Here is a 21,517-nt window from a genome sequence, read left to right on the forward strand (position 1 = left end):
TGTCTGCTCCAGTGTGTGTGTTCTCCCGTCGTCGTCTTGCTGAGGCCGTGCTGGCCAGGCGTGATGGGCGGGCGCCCTGGTCCCTGGCCGTCGCGCTCTTCGGTGTGGCTCGGTCTGCCTGAGCGCTCACGGAGCTTTGGTTCCACTCTTAATCCCCACAGTTGTGTCTTACCACATTGTGTATCTAAAAACTGTCATGCTGAGCTGTAAAAACTTGGCATATGCTTAGAGGTGGCTTCCACAGGTGGACAGTCAGAAGTGAAGGAGCAAGAGTAAATTTGTAAGTGTGGTTGAAGAAATAGTTTATTTGGCGGAAAATTACTGTTTGTGGTTAACTATATTTTCAGATTTCAATCTTGAGGAAAATTTTGTATTTTTAATTTCACTAGTACTTAATAGTACTTGAAAGTTTCGTACACCTTCTTCCTGTGGTAGAAACAGTGCCAGCAGACTGGGGGACTGCAGACCTCCTCCGTCTTTTATCTTGGAAGTCCTTGAGTGGTGGAATGACTGGATTACCAACCTAGTTTTTCTTTCTGCCAAACATTCGCATTTTACTCATACTGAGCTCTCAGCATCGTGAAATTTGAAAAAAGAATCATTTCTAATCCAGGAAGTTTTTTTCAGGTTCATGTTTTGCCTGTAGTCATATATGAAGGGCACATTCCTTCACTGTGAAATAAGCTAGATACACTATAAATTTCCTTACACTTCTTTTGCATGTACATGTATAGCAGGTGTAAGGGTGTGTGTGTGTGTGTGTGTGCACGTGTGCATGCGCGCGTGCGGTGTATGCGTGAGTCCACAGAAGCCCGAGCAGGCTGTGTGCACGCTTCCACCACTCTCATGTACTTGGTCCCTGGTCCTGCAGCGTGCCCTTCTCATGGCCCAGGGGCCCCTAAGCTCCCTGTTCTCAAGGGACTGAGGTCATGGGCCTGTGCAGCCAGCCCTGCTCCCCCAGGCCCCTGTGCTTGTGCCGGAAGCGATCAGTCATGAGCATCGCTCTAACCCCCTTCTTTTTAACATTAACTGTTTCCATTTTAGGGAACCAGTTTTGTCATTTAAGCAAGTTATTACAAATATATGTACATCATATATATATATATATGTATGTATGTATGTATGTATATATATATGTATGTATGTATATATATATATATATATATATATAAATGCCCTGTAGTTCAAAGGCAACAGGTGAAATAATTTGAGTTATAAATTTGGCCGTTGCTTTCTGCTTGGATCTCTTGTTCCATTAATGAAGTGGAAGGGTCTCAACTTGAACATTCAAGCCTTAAATTATGGCTCAAGTTAGAAAGGTTGGTTATTTGGGAATGAAACATATCTATGCTTCATTTATATTTTGTGTTTATTCATTTTTGTGTGTACTGACTTTTTACTTAGGACACACAGTTCTGGGATTTATGAGTAGTACACTTTATTCATACCCCCCTCTGCATCTCTCTTGCCCCCTGGTTCAGCCTCTCTTGCCCCAGTGAGCCCCGGGAAGAGTTCTGAGCATGGCAGCCAGCGCCCTCACAAGCCCGGTGAGCTTCCCGTCCTGGTCCGTCAACTGAGAAGGGGTAGGGAAAGCGGGGAGGTTTATTCAGGGTGGTCGCGTTGGACAGAGGGCGAAGGTGATTCAGTGACCTCTGCCGTGCCCCTGCACCCAAGTCCATCTTCTGGGGACCTGACATGGGGCTCGGTTTACCCATACCTATGTGTCCTGAGCAGGATTAGTCCTGTCTCTGCCGATTGTCTCTCTGGCAAGGCTGACAGCTTGTCAGCATTGTGGGAAGTCCCTTTATAGGGTTCACCCATGTCCCAGCCTTTCCCCAGTGTGAGATCATTGGTGTAATTACAATCTCCTGGAGTCTGTTGTCTCAGTAGTGTGGTAGCCAGAGGAAAGGGGCACAGGTGTCTCTTCAGAAGACACTCTTCGGTCCTGGACGGTGACCCCTTCGCTTTCACGTCGCATGTCCCCCGTGACCTTCCTCGCATCCCTCGTCCCCTTCCGTCCCTTCATACCGCTTCCCTCCCGCCAGTCTCCTTTCTGCTTTTCCGTCTCCTCTCCCGCACACTGGCCAGCACCTGCGGTCGCTGGTTTTCTTCAGGATTGCCATCCTGGTTGGAGTAAGATGGCATCTCAAAGCAGTTTTCATTTACCTTCCCTTGATGGCTAAGGATGTTCAACCCTTTTTCAAATACTTATTGGTCATTTGTATTTCTTATTTTGAGAACACTATCTGATTCATTATTAACCACTTTGTTGATTGGATGATTTTGTCTTTAATTTTTGGAGTCGTTTTGGCTGTGACTATTAATCACAGCTAATGCGTACCTGACAAAGAATTTAATATGTAATCCTACATGTCAGTTATTGGTATTATTTCCTTATTATTGGAGTCCTTTTCAGAAAATTCTTGCCTGTTCCTGTGTCTTGATATGTTTTTCTTTTTTTCCTATAGTATTTTCTTTTTTTTTTTTTTTAATTTATTTATTTGAGAGCGACAGACACAGAGAGAAAGACAGATAGAGGGAGGGAGAGAGAATGGGCACGCCAGGGCTTCCAGCCTCTGCAAACGAACTCCAGACGCGTGCGCCCCCTTGTGCATCTGGCTAACGTGGGTCCTGGGGAACCGAGCCTCGAACCGGGGTCCTTAGGCTTCACAGGCAAGCGCTTAACAGCTAAGCCATCTCTCCAGCCCTCCTGTAGTATTTTCAAAGTCTCAGGTCTTTTGAATTGATGTGTGTGTGTGTCAGGAAATACGGACTTAATTTTATTATTTTTACATGAAAATAGCCAGCTTTCTGAGAACTATTTGCCAAAGAAGTGTTTCTTTTTCTTCCAAATGCATGTGCTCCACCCCAGGTCCTCTGTCCCAGTGGCTGAAGTTTCTTCCTGTGCGGGAGCGCTGCTCCTGTGTCACCTTCCCTCGTCCTGTAGTGGCTTGTCAGTCTGCTGTTGTCTTCCTGCTTATGACCTCCGGCTACTGTGAGGCTTTGTACTGCACGTGACCTTCAGGGTGTTTGTCTAGTGTGCGAAGACTTAACATTTGAAGTGTGACAAGGAGTATGTGGATGATTGTCTGGTAATGTCGCCATTCTGAGAATATTAGTCCGGCCAGGCCATGGACGTGAGAGTCTTTGGTCTCGTCCGCATTCAGAGTTCCCTGTCAGAGGTCTTTGGCGTGATTAGGAGCGCTCCTAGCTCTCTCCCTGCACGTGAGCCAGTGTGGTTTTCCTTACAGCTTTCAGTGTTGTGTCTCTGCTGTGCATTCCTGACAGTTTCACTGTGTCATGGAGAAGTTCTCGCTCATGTGTATTTGGGATTCGAAATGCCGTTTTGTTTTTTTGTTTGTTTTTTGTTTTTATGGGGGGGGGGGAGAGAGCGCGCAAGCGCAAGAGAGAGAGAGACAGAGAACTGGCGCGCAAAGGCTTCCAGCCACTGTGATCAAACTCCAGATGTGTATGCCACATTGTGTGCATGTGCAACCTTACACGTGCATTACCTTCTGTGGCTGGCTTGTGTGGGGCCTGGGGAGTTGAACATGGGTCCTTAGGCTTTACAGGCAAGTGCCTTAACCACTAAGCCATTTCCCCAGTTCCAAATGCCTTTTTTTTTTTTTTAAACCCTATAGCTATTACTGTAGATTTGGAAAGTTAATTGCTGTAATTTTATCAAATAAATACTTTGAATTTTTTCATTTATTTTAATCTCAGCTCCTTCTCCTGCCCTGGATTCTTAGGTTTAGTTTCTTGTATTTATCTCAGAGTTCATGTTAGTTTTGACTGTGTGAGGTGGTTTTGTTTGTGATTTTGCTTTCTAGGTACCTGGACTCTACTGCTCCAGCCTTGTCCTCTGTCTGTGGCATTCTTTCTTCCCTGGGCTTCATCATGTCTGTTGAGGCTTTTACTGTGTTTTACTTAATTCTTTCATTTATACAAGTTCTTTCCAAAATCTGAGATTCCTTGCAAATTTTTCTTCCGTGTTCTCAACCCTTTCACCTACTTGGCTTTCATGACTAGGTCTAGAATTGATTTCCTTACTTTAATTCATCTGGTCATTTGAGTCCTCTGTGTGATTACTGGTCCTTTTAAAAAGTAGAATTCAAAAGTCTCTCATATGTCAGCTGTTGCGTTATCTTTTTGGTCATGTAATTTGAGAACATGTTAGTTTGCAGCTTCTTTTCTCTCTCTTTTTTTATTGCCGTCTTCTGCAGCATGGTTTGGATGGCTGTGTTTCGCAGGTTGTAGTTTTGCTTTTACCAGTCTTTCTTTATGTGAGTCTTCTTGCTCAGTTGACTTCACTTGCTCTTGCAGTTCCCCACTACTGTTCCTGACGGCACAGACTGAGCGGCCACAACCGTGATTTGCCAGCAAGTCCAGTGTTACCTGCAGCAACACAGACTCAGGAGCCTTCCACCACACGTGGGTCAGGAGGCAGATGTTGAGAAAATGTAGTTTATATTCTGTAGAGCAGAGGGAGCAGGAGATGGCTCAGTGGATGAAAGCCTGCCTCACAAGCATTAAGACTAGCTCCCGGATCTCCAGCACCCGTGTGAGCTAAGGGCGGGTGGGTATGTTGCCTGGGAGGGAGATGGGATTCCCCAGGACAAGCTAGATTGATGAGCAAAATCAGGCAGCCCTGGGCCCAAGTGCCTCAATTAATAAAGTGGAGTCCTACCAACAAAGACACCTGACTTCAGCCTCTGGCCTCCACATGCTAGGAAAATAAAAGAAAGCTGGGCGTGGTGGTGCACGCCTTTAATCCCAGCACTGGGGAGGCAGAGGTAGGAGGATCGCCATGAGTTCGAGGCCACCCTGAGACTCCATAGTGAAGTCCAGGTCAGCCTGAGCTAGAGTGAGACCCTACCTCAAAAACAAAACCAAACAAAAGAAAAGAAAACAGCAAGAAGTGAAAGTTAAAAGTTGGAGGAGATGGAGAAAAGAAAGTAGGCTACAAAAAGAAAGGCTGGGCTGTCTGAGACGTGGCGGACCACCGCGGGTGTGGCCGAAAGGACAGCCGCAGAAGGCTGCCTAGGCAAGCAGCGCGAGACGCAACTACACAGAAGCGCACGTGAGGTCGAGAGCCTTGGGACAGCTGTCAGGTGTCACGGGGGATGTGGCTTTTCCCTAACCCTTGTCTCTTGCAGGCGCCGCTAGAGGTGGACTCTACATTTTCTCCTGCTCTTTGGTGTCTTAATTCTGAAAATAAACCTTTTAGGCATAAACCAAGTCTAGCTAAAAAAAAACTTGTATGGTAGCTTTAAGTCAAGATGATGACCTTAGTTAAAATTCTAAGGTAGTGATTGAGAATAGGTGATTAAAAGCACATTTTTGGGAAAAAAAACCCTAAATTTAATACTTAAGGATATTGTGTGTGTGTGTGTGTGTGTGTGTGTGTGTGTGTGTGTGTGTGTATTTCATTATAGTAACTAAATACTCAAGGAAGGCTTCCTTGAAATAAAATAAAAGACATGTAGCTAGGGGCTAGAGAGATGGCTTAGCAGTTAAGGTGCTTGCCTGTGAAGCCTAAGGTCCCAGGTTCGATTCCCCAACACCCACATTAGCCCGATGCACATGGTGGCACATGTATCTGGAGTTCTTTTGCAATGGCTATGCCCATTTTTTCTCTTTCTAATAAAAATAAAATATTTTACAAAGGGCATTTAGGATTAGGATGGGCTCAGCTTGCATGCACGTTCTTTTGCATGTCATGGTGGGCGTATGTTTGTGAGGGAGGCCTGCTTTGAAGCAGAAAGCCTGCAGCACCCGGGGTTCCGCAGTTCCTCCTCCGTTCCTGCACGCCTCCCGCCGGATGCTCGCGCTAGCCCCCTCCAATGATCCGCCTGACCACCTAGCGTAGGCACTTACAAGCTTGCCGTATGTGAATCCTGGGTGTCCAGCAGCCCCTGAACTCTACCTTTGTATGCTTCTGCGGAAGTTTGCCATTTCCTCTTACTTTAGTTTGGTACACAGAGATTGTTGTTACTGTAATGTAAATTTTAAAAACAGCTCATTGAGGCTAGCTTATTTTTTTAATTTTAATTTTTAATTTTTCTTTGACATAAGGTCTCCCTCTAGCCCAGGCTGACCTGGAATTCACTATGTTGTCTCACAGTGGCCTTGACCTCAACAGTCCTTGTACCTCTACCTCCTGAGTGCTGGGATTAAAGGTACGCACCCCACGCCCAGCTTGAGGCTGCCTTTTTCAGTGCTTTATAGAAAACTACAGGAAGTTAACCGTATGGAACTTCTAGGCATGTTCTATGACCAGTGTTGCGTAACTGTCCTCTTCAATTCTCACATGCTGCCGCCACGAGCCTTTGTGACGGTTGACTCATGCAACTGAAGTCCTGAAAATTTTATTTAGTTGCCTTTAATTTAAATGTAAGGACCACACGCGGTAAGTCGTCGTGAGACATGGTAAGCGCTGCCCGGCCGCGGTCCTGCGGTGCCGGTTGCGCTGAGTCGTCCCTTCTTCCCGCCCTCACCAGGCCCCTTGTGGAGCTTTGCTCATCCTCGCTCGCGGTCCTGCTGACCAGAAGGAAGTCTTCTCACCGGTGAGACCTTATCCTCCACGCTGCAGTTTAAATCCATGCAAAGCTTTCTCTGATGCTTTGGATTATGGTAATAGCATTGCTTTTTATTATTGTCTCCATAATCTAGGATAAGTCTTAGATTTGATTAGTCATATGGAGAGGGGGAACCTCAAAAAAGTCAAACAGTAAGAACACCCTCCCCCTCTCATGGTCTCATCATAGTCTTTGCGATAGGGTTCTGTTTGCCTCCTTTTATAATAAAAATTCTCACACTTTACGCATAGCTAATATTTTTCCAGTTTTCCTTTTAAAAGTCCAGCTCTGTAGGAGTATAAATCTCATACATTGTGCATATTTCCGTAGAAGTGTGCACCTATGAAAGCATCACCATGGTCACTGGTAAATGTCGCAGCTCCAAATCTGCTTGTGCCCTCTAGTTCACGCGTCCTTTCCTGTCCCTGGCGCCCAGCGTGCACTCAATTGCCTTCCTCCACTCCAGAGTTCATGTGGATGGAATCATACCGCATGAACTTCATTCTGTCTGCCTCAGCGTGAGTATGAAATTCATCCGCATTAGGACACTATCTGCTTAGTTCATTTTATTGCTGTGTGGTGTCTTATGGCATTCGATTCTTTGTTTTTAAGAGCTGTTTTAGTTTGGGACAGAAGGTAATAGTGTTCCCACATTGCCTCTCCTCTTTCTTTGCTGCACCTGTCTCCCCAGTGTGGCTAACTGGACGAGAGTGTCCGTGCGTTTCCACTGAGGGACCTGCACTGGCGCGGCACTGTTACCTCCAGCCCACAATTTCACCTGCGGTGGATGTTAGCCGTGGGCTTTAACTCACTATTATGGGGCCAGATAGCGTGTTGTTGTCTTAAATTCCATTGTCATGTCTGCTTACCTCCTAACCACTGGCAGTTACTGATTTTTTTTAATAGTTTTTGCTTTTGCAGAATGCATAGAGCACAGGATTATCTTTTAGATTGCCTTCTTTTACATGGTCATATGTATTTAATGTTCCCCTGCTTTGTGGCTTTTGATAGTTTTTTTGTGGCACAATTAATATCCCATTTTTTTTATATACCAGTTTGTCCAATCATCTTCTGGAAGATACACAGTTTGTTTCAAATTTTGGCAGTTATGAATAAAGTCACTGTTTATGGACATGGTATAGTGTGATTGTAAGTTTGTGTTCATTTTAGGAAATAAGACATTGGATTGCTAGGCCATGTGGTAAGAGTAGGCTGAGATTTTTTTAAAGAAAGCGTAGGTGAGCCATTTACCTCAGAGCCATGAGTACACCACACTCCTGTTGCTCTGTCCACACCCTCATTGCTGCTGGGTGTCCGCGGGGCTGGGCACCCATGGGTCTAGTGTCCTGCGGGAGGTTGGAGTCTTTTCACCAGTTTTCTTATCATGTTTGTGTCTTTTCTTTATCCATTTAAGTCTTTTGTGCATTTCTTACTCTTGTTGGTTTATTCATTTGTTTTTTGAAGTGTTTATTTGAGCTCGTGTATGGGGAAGCCAGGGTCTCTTGCTGCTGGAAATGAGCAGCAGATGCACTTGCCACTTTGTGCATCTGGCTTTACGTGGGTGATGGGAAATCAAAGCTGGTCCATCTGACTTTGGAAACGGGCTTGTTAACCACGGAGCCATCTCCCTAGCTCACTCTTTCTGTTTATTTATTGTTGAGATTTAAGAGATCTTCTGTGTTTTAGATAGCATTCCCTATTTCCCTCATTTTTTGTAGACATTTTATGTTGTTCCGTAGCTAGTTTCCTCATTATCTTGTCATTGAATTTTAATGCTAATGAGGTAAGTTACTGCTTTTCCGAGATTGTTGTTCCTTTGGTGTTGTATGTAAAAGATCATCGCCATGCCAAAGTCATCTATAGACTTTCAGTGTGTCCTTGGAGGGCTTTCGTTTTGCCAGTTCCATTTAGGCTGATAGTTCATTTTTGAGGTAACTTTCCTGTAGAGTTTGAGGGTTGTATCTGGGTGTGTAGTGTCAGCACCATTTGTTGAAAGGAATATCTTATGTCTGTTGTATTTGTACCTGTGCTCCTTTGTACCAGATCAGGGGACTGTTGGTGCTCTTTCTGGCTTCCGGTCTTCCAGTGCCCGATCTGTCTTTTCCTATGCCAGTGTCCTAACATCTGGATGTGTAGTTTCGCAGTACATCTGTAGGTTAGGTAATGCCCTGTCCTTGTATGGTTCCTTCAAAATTGTATGGATTGTTCTGGGTCTTTTTTGCCTCTCCACATATAACTATAGAACGACTTGTTGGTATTCATAGTATAACTTGCTGAGGTATTGATTGGGATTACATTGAATGTTTATACCAGTTTGCAAAGAACTGACATCCTGACAGTGTCGTGTCTTCTTACCCATGAACTTGAAATGCCTGTCCTTTTATTCAGTTCTATGCTTTCGTTGGAGTTTTACGGTTTTCTGCATATAGGCCTTGTGCATGCAAGTATTATTAGATTTATAGCGCAGCATTGAATTTTTAAATGGAACCATGGTTTTAATTTCAAATTCAACATGTTCATTGCTTGTTTCTAGGGACCATGATTAACTTTTACTTCCTTTGTAGCTTGCAGCCTTGCGTTTACCTATTATGACAGGGGTTTTTGTCTTCTATGAGCACTAACCGCTCTCTAAGTCAGTGCATACCTTTCTTCATTCATTACGTGCGCCTTCAGTATTCTGATGAAAAAGATGGTGTCGCAGTTACTTTTTTGTTGGTGGGACAGACATCCAGCCAGAAGCAGGTTATGGGAGGAGAGGACTTACTCCAGACTTTCTGAATGGGGGGGGGGGGCACCTTAGAGAGAGCAGCGCCAGCAGCCCGAGCTCCAAGCTGCCTTCTGTACAGCTGACCGGGCTGGACTGACTCTGCCCCCACTGACCCCGCACTGAAGTTGTAAGCTCAGTTGAACTGAACATCTGTCAGGCCAGAGATGTGGCTAAGCACTTGCCTGCAAAGCCTGACGATGCTGGTTTGATTTCTCGGCGCCCACATTAAGCCAGGACATATGTATTTGAAGTTCATTTGCAGTGGCTAGAGGACCTGGTGTACCCATTCTTTGCCGTCTCTCTGTCTGTGTTTGCAACTAAATATTAAAAAACAAAACACCTGTCTATGGGCCATACGTTCAAACCAGCCACAGATGAATATCCTTAACTTGTTCCTCTTAAGGGAAAAGTTGCATATTTTATCATTAAATACGCTGTCAAATGTGAGCCTTTGTTGATGTTCCTTATCAAGTTGAAGTTCTTTACTCTTAGTATGGTTTATTCCTTTTCTTATTGTTAAAAGTGTTTTTTTTTTTTTTTTTAGTCTGTTTTACTTTTGATCTTTTGGCAACACTTGGAAACAAGTCTCACTCTGTTGGTGGTGTTTCTTTAGGTAGTGTATAGAATATCTTCATGGTTCTCCGCCTCCTCTGCCCACTCTTTTGTTGAATTTTATTTTACTTCCAAACCTTTAAAGGTTTTAATCTACCACAGATATTTGGGTCGACAAACTTCACTTTTCTTACATTTTAATCCAGAAACAATGGACTCATGGCTTTATAAACCTTCCATAGGTTGCTACTCAAAATTTCCATCTCCAGTTTGTCACTGTATCTGGAGCAGCACACTTTCTTTCACTCACTTCTCTGCTTGTTCAGCGCGTCCTGTTGTTGTAAAATAGGCACCTCATGTGCAAGAGGTCTAAAGCTGTGCTTGAAATCTTAGCCCCTCTTAGCAGTGATCCACTTGCCAGTTCTCACTTTGCGAAATGAAACTCCATCATGCCACATGTTCTGCCAAAAAACCTTGGAATTATTTTGCCTTCTTTGTTTCTTTTGCAGAAACTGCTATTCATTTTGTCAGAAAGTCTTATTTGTCATGCTTTTCAAACTGTAGTATATATATCAAGAGTCTGTGTGGTGATTTTTAAGATCGTCATCCTGATTGCTCTGTTCACTCCGTCTCTTCCACCCTAACACAGTAACACATACGTGGTTTAGTCTTTGCTGCTCCCCAGCTGAGCAGAGTGATCAGTTAAAACATGAGTAAAAACGTGTTGTGTCTCTGCTAGAAACCACCCAACCCCTCCCGTCGCATCGTCCTTAGAATGAAAGCCTGCTCTTAAAAGGTCCTGCATGTTCTGTCCTTTTGCCTTTGTGGCACATCTGCTGTTCTTCGACTGACTTCCCTCCAAGGAAACACAATGTTCTTTCATTCCCGACCCCCACCGACTTTTCAAATGGTTTTGTCCGGCATCGACTTAGAAAGGCCGTATCATGTTTATACCAAAAAGTACTCGGTGTCCACCCAGAACTAAGCCACTGTGCCTTGTTTCATTTCCACCAGCGCTCTTCTCTTGCTGTTGGGTACACACACACACACACACACACTTTGTTAACCTTGTTTCTGGATTAAAATGTAAGCTCCTTAGAGGACGATAGTTCAGCACTACTTTCACTACTTAGAAAAGTGTCTGCCCAAAGTACATTCTTTCTGTGTACTGATGAATGAGTGGTTGGTTCTGTCAGCCTATTTTTGGTATTGAGTCAGGCTTCTCCTTCAGTATGCAATAAAATCTCCTATAATCCCAGAGTTATCTTCTCTAGTAATGCCGTGGGGAAAGGTTCTTCTGTATTTGGATTAATACTTTATTTTACAGCATAGCTTTTAAAAGTTATTTTTTATTTGACTCTGTTCTTCTGTTTTTATTTCTGAATGCTATCTGTGGATTTTTGTGAATAGCATTTTTTATTTTATTTACTAGAGGGAGAAAGAGAGAGAAAAAGGCAGATAGAGAATGGGCACTCTAGGGCCTCTAGCCACTGAATGAATTCTGAATGGATGTGCCACTTTGTGCATCTGGCTTTATGTGGAAATAGGGGTTTTGAACCTGGCTCCTTTGACTTTGCAGGCCTTAACCACTAAAACCATCTCTCCAGCCCAGTTTCTAGCAATTGGAATTTGGATTAATTATTCTTTCAAAATGTGCTTGTTGAAGCCTGCCAGAGTTGGTGAGGGTGCTTAGATGTTAGTTTGTTAGTGGCTTCTGAAAATGTGCACTTACTTTAGTAATTTTCTTAAATTTGATTCTATATTTTGAGAATTCTGAGTACTTCTTTAAAGATCCTTAGAAGAGTTAATTTGGACAGAGTCTAAAAATGTTTCTCATTTATAAAATATTTGCATGTACTTATTTTGCGGATGCTGACATTGAAAAGAGACAGTGACCTGAAATGTGTGACACTTACCATTGGTTATCAAAGTGAGCTGTGACACAAGGTCATATGCAGAATGAACTTGTGACTCTCTCATGTCTGCCCCTGCTGCTGAGAGCAGCGGGCGAGGCACCTTTTTCCCTAGGACTGCTTCCGACGCTGGAGTGTCACCCTCAGACAGGGCTCAGTCTTTGTGCTGTGCAAACAACAAGCCTTGGGGGCTTCCCAGGTTAAAGTGCCGCGGGTTAGGTGCTGCTGTCCCGCACGGGAACCTGACCCTGGATCCCAGTCAGTGCCTGCTGTCCATCCCAGTGCTGGCCAGGTGCAGACGGCCAGAGCCCCGGGTCTGACCAGCCGAGCCCGCGAGCTGTGGGTTCAGTGGAAGACTCAGCCTCAAAACAGTACGATGGATCGCAGCTGAATGGGGCACACTCACACACACACACACACACACACACACACATTCACACACACACACACACACACACACACACACACACACACACACACACACGACTGTAGTGTGGCTGGGGAGATGGCTCAGTTCCGTAAAGTGCTTGTCATGTGAACAGAGGGATCTTTATTCAGATTTCCGCCACTCACGTAAAAGCCACATATAGACGTCACCCAACATTGACCTCTGGCCTACACATGTGCACCTACCCACCCATGAACACGCATGCACATCATACACATGGAAACATAACCCACAGTAATAGCATATGCCATTTTATTTTCTTTTCCATTGTAAAGGTCTTTATTTTCAAATGCTTTGTATCTTCTAGACACATTATAAATACTGAGTGAATGACTAATTAGATATTCTGGAAGACTCTACAGAGTTAAAGTTTTGTTATTGTATTGTTCTGAAAGAATTATATTTAATTTAATTAATTAGTGAATAATCCAAAACTTACCTTGTAAGTCAAGAAAGCAAGCAGAGCAGAAACAGAATAGTTAGCCTGGTTTTCCTTGCTTTCCAGAGGAGCAGTGCCCAGGAGGGACGCTTGATCATGAGCTCTGAGTTCTAGGTGGGTGGAATGGATCCATTACTGTTCCCGCACCTCGGTCTGCCTCCTGCGACAGTCGTGGTGGGAAGGGGCTAGTGTGGTGACCCGACGGTCCAGAATTGGGATGGGAGTGTGCGTTAAGAGCCCCACAGAAAATCTGCTTCTCTCTAATTTCTAGATTCCGTGGGAGAGAACCTCATTTAGAACTGGTATTTACTTTCTGGGCTTAGTCCAAAATAGAAAGATATTGGACTCTTATTTGGAACTAAGAGCCCTAAATAAAACACACAAGAATATAATTAGAAGCTCATGGAGTCTAAGGAAGAACAAAATTATCAGTACTTGACCGATACAAAGCCTTGCTCAAAGGCTTAAGGCTTTACACAAAGAAATATATGCCAGAATTTTCTTGTGTAACCAGCAAAAAAAACACTCTGGGTATCTTGACAGGAAGAATGGAAAGTAAAATTCACTAATTGCTCCCTAGAAATGAAAATAAACATTGGAAAAAGAGTTAGATTAATACTTTTTACTGGTAAGACCACTTTCTAAAATGTAGCTTTTTTAAAAAAATGTAGGTTTTTTAACTAAAGTATATATCCTCTTATATTTCATTAAAAGATTCCTTTATTTAGTTAAGGGTATTAGCCCTTTTCTTGGTGGTTTTTCTATCTTTACTATCAAGCTGAGAGGTTTTCCTCTTAATGTACAATTTCCAAATCAGATTTTTGAATCAGTCACCATTTTGTCTTCTTTTCCCCCCCTTTTCTGTCTCCCCCCTTTCCTCTCTCCCCTTCTAACCTTTCTCTCCTCCTCCTTTCCTTCTTTTCAGACACTCTCTGAGTAACGGGGTGATACTCTGAGCCCTGGCTCTTCTGGGGGGTGAGGGTGTACATACAGGAATCTCTCCTTCCCCCTTGATTCTCATCTGTGTGACTTGGTTGGTCAGTTGGGGCTGTGCCGGCGTGCCGCACTGCACTATGTCGCTGAGACAGTGCACCGCTTATTTGTCACATTTGACAGTCTAGGAAGCCCTGAGCTCCAAGTGCCGGAAGACTGTTGATTCATGTAAGCTATTGAGGTTTTCATACTCTTCAGAATTTTACCCATGGGTGTTTTATGGACTTGCGTATTTTCCGTCTTATTACCAGGCTTAGGTCGTGTAGCATGTATTGGGTTACATTTGTCTGTCAATATCAGTACCTGAAAGGGAGATAAAGCATAAAGGACAGCCTGGGATACCTGATAGACTTGTCCGTCCTGGATGCTGTGCATAGTCAGTGTGCATTATTGGCTTCTTTCTGTAGTGTCCTTAGTCAGATCTTGAGTGGTAAATTTTGCATCTAGTATCTTGTGGGTCCTGGGGAATCAAACCCACACAGTCAGCCCTTGAAAACAAGTGCCTTGAACCCTTTAACCATCTCTCCCGCCCGTCTGTTATGCAGTAATTTTAGTAGGGACTTTTAATATGGAGTCGTTCTACAGGAGGATACTTTAATACTAGATTTGAAAATCTCACATGAATAAGTTGTTCCCCAAAACTTTGTTATCATACCAGTGTATTCCCTCTGTGTCTTTGGGTTGGCATGTCGCATGACTCAGCTATCTTCTGCATCAGTGTCCCTCAGCGCTGCAGTCACTGTCAGGGCCGGATCACCTCTGCAGGCCTGATGCTGGAACGTTCTGCTCCAGGCTTTGTGCCAATGGAGTGCTTTTTCTGTTGCGGCACATAATGGCAAGCATTTGATTCGATAGTCCCTCTTTGGACGTCAGATCCAACCCAGACATGCCTAGCTCTTTCGGTCCTCTGTGGGGTGTGTGTGCATAGATGGGCCGGGTGGGGCAGGAGGGGGGTGATGATCTTAGGCTGCCACAAGCTTCCCACTGTGACAACTGTGATGTGCTTGTTTTCCCCATAGGTGCCTTAGCTGGACCAATTATCGTGGAGCCACATGTCACAGCAGTATGGGGGAAGAATGTTTCTCTGAAGTGTTTAATTGAAGTAAATGAAACTATAACACAAGTTTCTTGGGAGAAGGTCCATGGCAAAACCACACAGACTGTCGCGGTTCATCATCCTCAGTACGGATTTTCTGTTCAAGGAGAGTATCAAGGAAGAGTCTTGTTCAAAAACTACTCACTTCATGATGCAACAATTACACTGCACAACATAGGGTTCTCCGATTCTGGAAAATACATATGCAAAGCTGTTACATTCCCCCTTGGCAACGCCCAGTCCTCTACAGCTGTGACCGTGCTGGGTAGGTATGCTTGAGTTGTGTATTTTAGCGACAATAAAGATGATAAAGTATTTTCAGGGATTGAAAATGTTTGACATTCTCTGCAAGTTTAGCTTTTCAAAGTAGGGTCTTGCTGTAGCGCAGGCTGACCTGGAATTCATTATGCAGTCTCAGGGGGCCTCAAACTCACAGTGATCCTCCTACCTCTGCCTCCTGAGTGCTGGGTTTAAAGTCATGTACCAGCATTCCTGGCAGAGAGAGAGAGGAAAATAAAGAGGGAGGGGGAGAGAATAGATGCGTTGGGGTGAGTGTTGGGATTAAAGATATGCACCACCACTGCTGGTGGGGGAAGGAAAAGAAGGGAGGGAGGGCTTAATTCTGTTAAACTGATTAAGAAAGACTGCTAAGTATCTCATTCTTCAAAGTCTAAGAGCATAGATGTTAAAGAAAAATATTGTGTGTGTGTGTATATATAGATTATTTGATCTTTGGTGACATTAGAGTTTGAATAAAGTAGTTTTGAAGCTGAAAAAATTAAGGAAATAAACAGTTTTAGAAAAATTGAGTAGTAAATGCCCTACAGAAGAAGAGTTGTTAGATTAATTAGTTATTTCTTGCGGCAATGCTACATAGTTGGTAAAAATATGGTTAGGCAAATTTCGCTACTTGAAAAAAGAAATGAACTGCAACTGCAATATCAGATATACCATGATAACATATATGTAAAATCTAGAAATAAAAGGGAATAAATAGAAGACTATGATGATAACTATTTTAGGATATTATGGTTATAAGTAATTCTTCTGTTTGCAGAGTTTTCAGTAATACTACTTTGACCATTCAAAACGAACTTCTTCCATTACTGAATATGATGACATAACAAGGCCCGAGTTTAACCACTTGTAGGGGGAGAGAAAAGCAAACAAATAATAAATAAAACAGCTTGTAATCCTGGGACAGTAATGAGTGAAGGACTACCGTCTGCATGAGGGAAGAGAGGATGAACTCTTAAAAGTGTGCCACACAGTGTTTCCTCCTCAAGCCGTAAGTGTAGAGAGATGGTCAGGTGGCCTCTGGCTAGCGTTTTAGGAGGTCCAAGGAGGCAGTAACATGACTGCTAAACAGGCAAGAGTCCCTTACAGAGAAGTCACCTGAGATGATAAAGACTAATAAAATCAGTTAGTAGATGTTGGATTTTTAAAACAAGAAGTATAAATAATGTGCTTCAAAATGACTAGATATATAACTTTCTCAAAGAGAAGGGTAAGAAATGATAGTATAAGTTGTTCAGACCATCTCTTGCCCTGAGGTTGAAATATTAAAAATAACAACCTTTAGGGCTGGAGAGCTAGCTTAGCGGGTAAGCGCTTGCCTGTGAAGCCTAAGGGCCCTGGCTCGACTCCCCAAGACCCGTGTTAGCCAGATGCACAAGGTGGCGCATCTAGAGTTCATTTGCAGTGGCTGGAGGCCTTGATAATGTGCTCATTCATTCTCTCTCTCTCTGCCTCTTTGTCTGTCGCTCTCAAATAAATAAAAATTAAAAAGAAGATTAAAAAAAAAAACCTTTGGAAACTTTAAAGCAGTACCAACATAATGAGAATATAAAGATTAGAATTTGGCAGAAGTATTAAGTATAGAAATTAACCTAGCACTGAAAGCCACATGAGTCCTTAGGACAATGAATAATTTGAAAGAAGCATCCTAGATGCCGAACTCAGGTCTTGAGATCCGTGAGAAACACGAGGACTCGCTGGCCTCGGCCTGCTAAGGCCGAGCACGGGGGCTGAGTGCAGTGCCATTTCTTGGGGCTCTCTAGTTCACCTCCTCCTCTCTGTGCGCCCAAGACAGCACTCTCACAAGAGCAGTGAGCCAAAAGCCACAAGTCTGAAGACTTGTAAGCCAGGTTTACACCACCTCAATTGTTGATTAACCATTAAAATAAAAACTGATATATTTTAGTACATTTGAATTAATTTGTTTTTTCATTAAAACATACAAAGTTGAAAGGGTAGCTCTGGAGTGGATTCTGGCCTATCCTTCACAAGGCCCTTGATTCAGTCCCAAGCACCACAAAACAAAGATGAGGGGAAAAAATGGACAGATAACTTTAAACTAGTAGAAAATATCTGTACCACATGTTATTTAAAAGGGACTATTTTCTCATATGATCTGTACATTCGTAAGAAAAGTTATCTCTTACTCTATGGATTTGGTAGAGGTAGAAATTGCAAGTGACCCCCAAATAAAAGCTTTATATATTCATTTGTATGCTATGAAACTCTCCTTTACATGTTATCACATTGTGTATAAAATTGACAAATATTGGAGGGTCTAAAAACAGCAGCTCATGAGTGTGTGGATCAACAAATGATTTGAGAATCTAATATCTAATAATATTTTGAAAATGCTTTAGATATTACCTGGTAAAATTAAAAATAAGCACAATAGAAGCTATTCTTATAATCTGAGTCAAACTAGAGAAGCTTGTGTAAAATAGATGACTGTGAATGTTTCTTATAAGACTTTAGAAAGACGGGAAATAACCCTGCTCTCCAACAGTGAAAACAAGCTGTGAAACCATGAAACTGATAATCTTTATAATTCCTTATGGATCTAAATCATCTTAAAGTGAAAATTTTAAATGAATTAAGAAAAATAAGCAGCTAAAGCTGGGTGCTGGTTGGGAGAGACTTTACCTCTCCACATGTGGCGTGTGTCTGTCTAGGAAGGGCTGTTTTTATGAACATTCTAGAAAATCTTGGCTTCTTGTTTGCCTACCTAATGACCTTCTCTTGTTCTAAGAATGCAGTAGATGTTGGCATTACCCCAGAAAATGTGTGTATAGATTTTATATGCAGTTGTCCTTAAGATTATGAGATGTCTGCATGATACTATATTGTGCAAATGTAGATGTTTCCCTGATAGAGATAAAACTTTTTTCTAATTTTTATTTTTAAACAGTTGAACCCACTGTGAGTCTGATTAAAGGGCCAGATTCTTTAATTGATGGAGGAAATGAAACAGTAGCAGCCATTTGTATTGCAGCCACTGGGAAACCAGTGGCACGTATCGACTGGGAAGGAGATCTCGGTGAGATGGAATCCACTACAACAACTTTCCCCAACGAAACAGCAACAATCGTCAGCCAGTACAAGCTGTTTCCAACCAGGTTTGCTAGAGGAAGGCGAATTACTTGTGTTGTAAGACATCCAGCTTTAGAGAAGGACGTCCGGTATTCTTTCATATTAGATATCCAGTGTAAGTAAAGAAAATGCCAGAATTTGCTTACATCTTAAGCTATGCCTATCAATTTTCTACCTTTCACATTTACTTGTATTTCTTTTTCTTGATTTTTAAAATATTTTCATGTAAATGTTATTTGATCCAAAACTTTTTATCAAAAAAAACAAACAGGTGACTTAAAAGCTGTATAACTTAAAATTACTTAACTTTGTTCTTTTATGACTTTAAAACTAGGCTGCTTTAGGGCATTGTGTGCTGAGAGGAAACACCTACTTGTTGAGCTATTTTCCTCCCCTGAGTCTTACTGATAGGTGTTCTGTAAGAATCTTGTGCTTCCCTATGTAAGTTTTAGCTAGTTTGAAGGTCTGTCTTCATTGTTGTTTCTTATTTGTTTTTGAAGTATTCTTCAAATATAAATCTGTATAATTATGATTTTCTCTTAGTAACTTGATCCTGAAATGTTCTTAGCATACTCATGACTTCACAATTTGGAGGTATTCTATAAGGTTTAAGGGCATGTTTAATGCTTACCTTTTTTCCCCCCATTCACTAACTAAATTCTTACAATTTAGTGTGAATTTTACTTTTACAACTTTTTGGGGGAAAATACTTTTACTGGTTCTGGCTTCTCTGATACCGTTGGCCTCTTCCTAGCTCTTCAGCAGTCCTGAGCTATTTCTCTGGTTCTCTGTATAGCTCACAAAATGATGAGTTGGTCTCCTTTAAGGAGGTGTTTTATAGCCTTTCCTACCCCCAAGGCCAGATGTTTCTTTTCTCCTTTTTCAGCAATCCTGTTCTTTTCCCTTGACCCTCACAGTAGAATCTAGCTAAATATTTTAAAATGCCATTGTTGCAGTCAGCTTTGCATTGCTGTCAGAAAACACCAGACCAAGAGCAGCTTGTGGGAGGAAAGGGTTTATTTTGGCTTACAGACTTGGAGGGGAAGCTCCATAATGGCATGGGAAAACGATGACATGATCAGAGGGTGGACGTCACCTCCTGGCCAGCTGTTGGACAATAGCAACAGGAGGATGTGCCAAACACTGGCAAGGGAACACTGGCTATAATACCCATAAGCCTGTCTCTAACAAAACACTGCCTCCAGGAGGCTTTAATTCCCAAATTGCCATCAGCTGGGAACCCAGCGTTCAGAACACAAGTTTATGGGGGACACCTGAATCCACAGGCAATCTTCTCCGTATCCACTAAAATGTAACTTTGAGGAGCTTGCTGTCTGTATGTGCACTGAAGTTCTAGCCTCCGACCTTTGCTAGGAGATACAGCAGTGGTGTGGAGCGATGACACGCGTGGGAGTTGATACTCTGAGCGCACACCTCTGTGCTGCTGGTCGATACGGCTACACGCTCAGTAAATTAGTTAACGCTGCGCACGTGCTGATGAGTCCTGGGGTCAGCTGAGCGAAGCCTGTGTGTGTGAGTGCTGTCTAGCCTAGGTAATGTACTGCACTCACGTAGTCTAAAAACGTTTGTGTCGCAAGTGGACATAGGCATTACATTTAAGTTAATTGGACTATAGGAATATTATTTTTATAATTTCCTTTATCTCTGAGGCAGTATTTCCTTTAGATTCAGTACTTTTTTATAGATGGTTTTACTATATCATACTTGGTATGATAGAGTACTTAAATGCAGTCTCACTGTTTACGTAACTGATACAAGGCATTTTTGTTCATACACCCCTGTGTCTTTCATACTAGAACTTACTTATTTTGCTTTTGGTTATTGGGTTTACGAATGTTCTCACATTCACCATCACTGACTAGAATTAGTGTGATTATGGACTCATAGTGTCCCAAGCACGTTTTCTCCTCCCTCCCTCTAGCCAAATACTTTGCACTAAGCACTGTCTTCAACATTGGCTATGTGTGTTGAGAGTGATAGGAAAAACTCCTGTTCTGCTAAAGCCGATCTGATGTGTCAGTGCTGTACCTCTGCATATTGAATTCACTTAACAAGCAATGCCTTTGTCCTGTCCTATATTGACTGTAGATGCTCCTGAGGTTTCAGTAACAGGATATGACGGAAACTGGTTTGTAGGAAGAAAAGGCGTGAATCTGAAGTGCAATGCTGATGCAAATCCACCACCCTTCAAATCTGTGTGGAGCAGGTAATGTCCTACTTCCAAAGAGAAGTTATTTGAAAGTGAAAAGTATTCTCAAACGCATATTGAAAAATGTTGTTAATCAGTGCATTGTAAGGTTATAGCAACAGCTCGGGGATTGAAGTGGAAGGTTCTACGTGTTCTCCTGCCCCTCCTGCGTCGGCCTTCCTGCTCCACTGCTCTCCCCCTTACTAGCAGCTGTTTGCAAGGTTAGCATTTCCCCTGGTCATTACTGCCATAGGTCTTAAAGTGCTACTTCTTGGTCTACGTTTTGTTTGTTTGGTTGGTTGGTTGGGTGGTTTCTCGAGGTAGGATTTTCCCTAACCCAAGCTAGCATGGAATTTACTGTGTAGTCTCAGGGTAGTCTCAAACTCATGGTGATCCTCTGACCTCTGCCTCCCGAGTGCAGGGATTAAAGGCATGCACCACCACGTCTGGCTGATTTACCACTTTTAACACTGTTCATTTCTTAACAAGAGTTAATATTTTATGCCCAACCCTTTATCTTCAAAAATATCATGATGCACATCCTTTTAAAAATACAATTAATTAACTTATGTATTGACTTATTTGTGAAAAGAGAGTGTGAGTGAGTATGGGCATGCCAGGGCCTCTCGTAGCTGCAGACAGATACATGTGCAGCTTTGCACGTATGGCTTCTGTGGGTGCTGGGTAGTCAGACCCAGGCTGGCAGCAAGCAGCACTAACTTGTGAGCCATCTCAACCGTACTGCATTGTGTGCATTTTTATCCTTTGTTGACCGAATTAAGTTAAAGTACTTTTGGTCTAACTCTGTAGTTAACATTGGCTTCTTCGTGACACATGAAGTTAATGTTTACTAAGAGCTGAATAGTGTAGCAGGGTTCTGTCTTCTTTTGTCTGCACTTTGTTTCCTTGTGGACACTGATTGTCTGCATTTACGTAGTTTTCCATCTATACCTCCGTGATGCCCTATATCTAAACTTCTGATCAGTTGTTAAGGTTTTCACTCACATTTCTCCTTTTTCTTTCTGTTTACTCTTCATGCTTCTAACATTTATTGCATAATATGTCCCCTTCCATCTCTTTATGGCAGCATTGCTGTTATTAATAGAATATTTTCTTGGTTCAAACAATTTACACT

The 21,517-nt window shown here is 42.7% G+C and overlaps 1 protein-coding gene across 1 annotated transcript in view; it reads left to right on the forward strand.

Moving 5' to 3' along the window:
* The window catches only part of LOC101601260 (nectin-3), a 102,166-nt gene that overhangs the window by 19,556 nt on the left and 61,093 nt on the right, over positions 1 to 21,517 (forward strand). The window contains exons 2-4 of the mRNA XM_045148423.1: positions 14,710 to 15,051; positions 17,992 to 18,288; positions 20,283 to 20,400. Coding sequence (XP_045004358.1) covers positions 14,710 to 15,051; positions 17,992 to 18,288; positions 20,283 to 20,400 — 757 coding nt within the window. The remainder of the gene's footprint in view (positions 1 to 14,709; positions 15,052 to 17,991; positions 18,289 to 20,282; positions 20,401 to 21,517) is intronic.

The sequence above is a fragment of the Jaculus jaculus genome, chromosome 4 (genome assembly GCF_020740685.1).
Source record: "Jaculus jaculus isolate mJacJac1 chromosome 4, mJacJac1.mat.Y.cur, whole genome shotgun sequence".
Taxonomy (NCBI): domain Eukaryota; kingdom Metazoa; phylum Chordata; class Mammalia; order Rodentia; family Dipodidae; genus Jaculus; species Jaculus jaculus.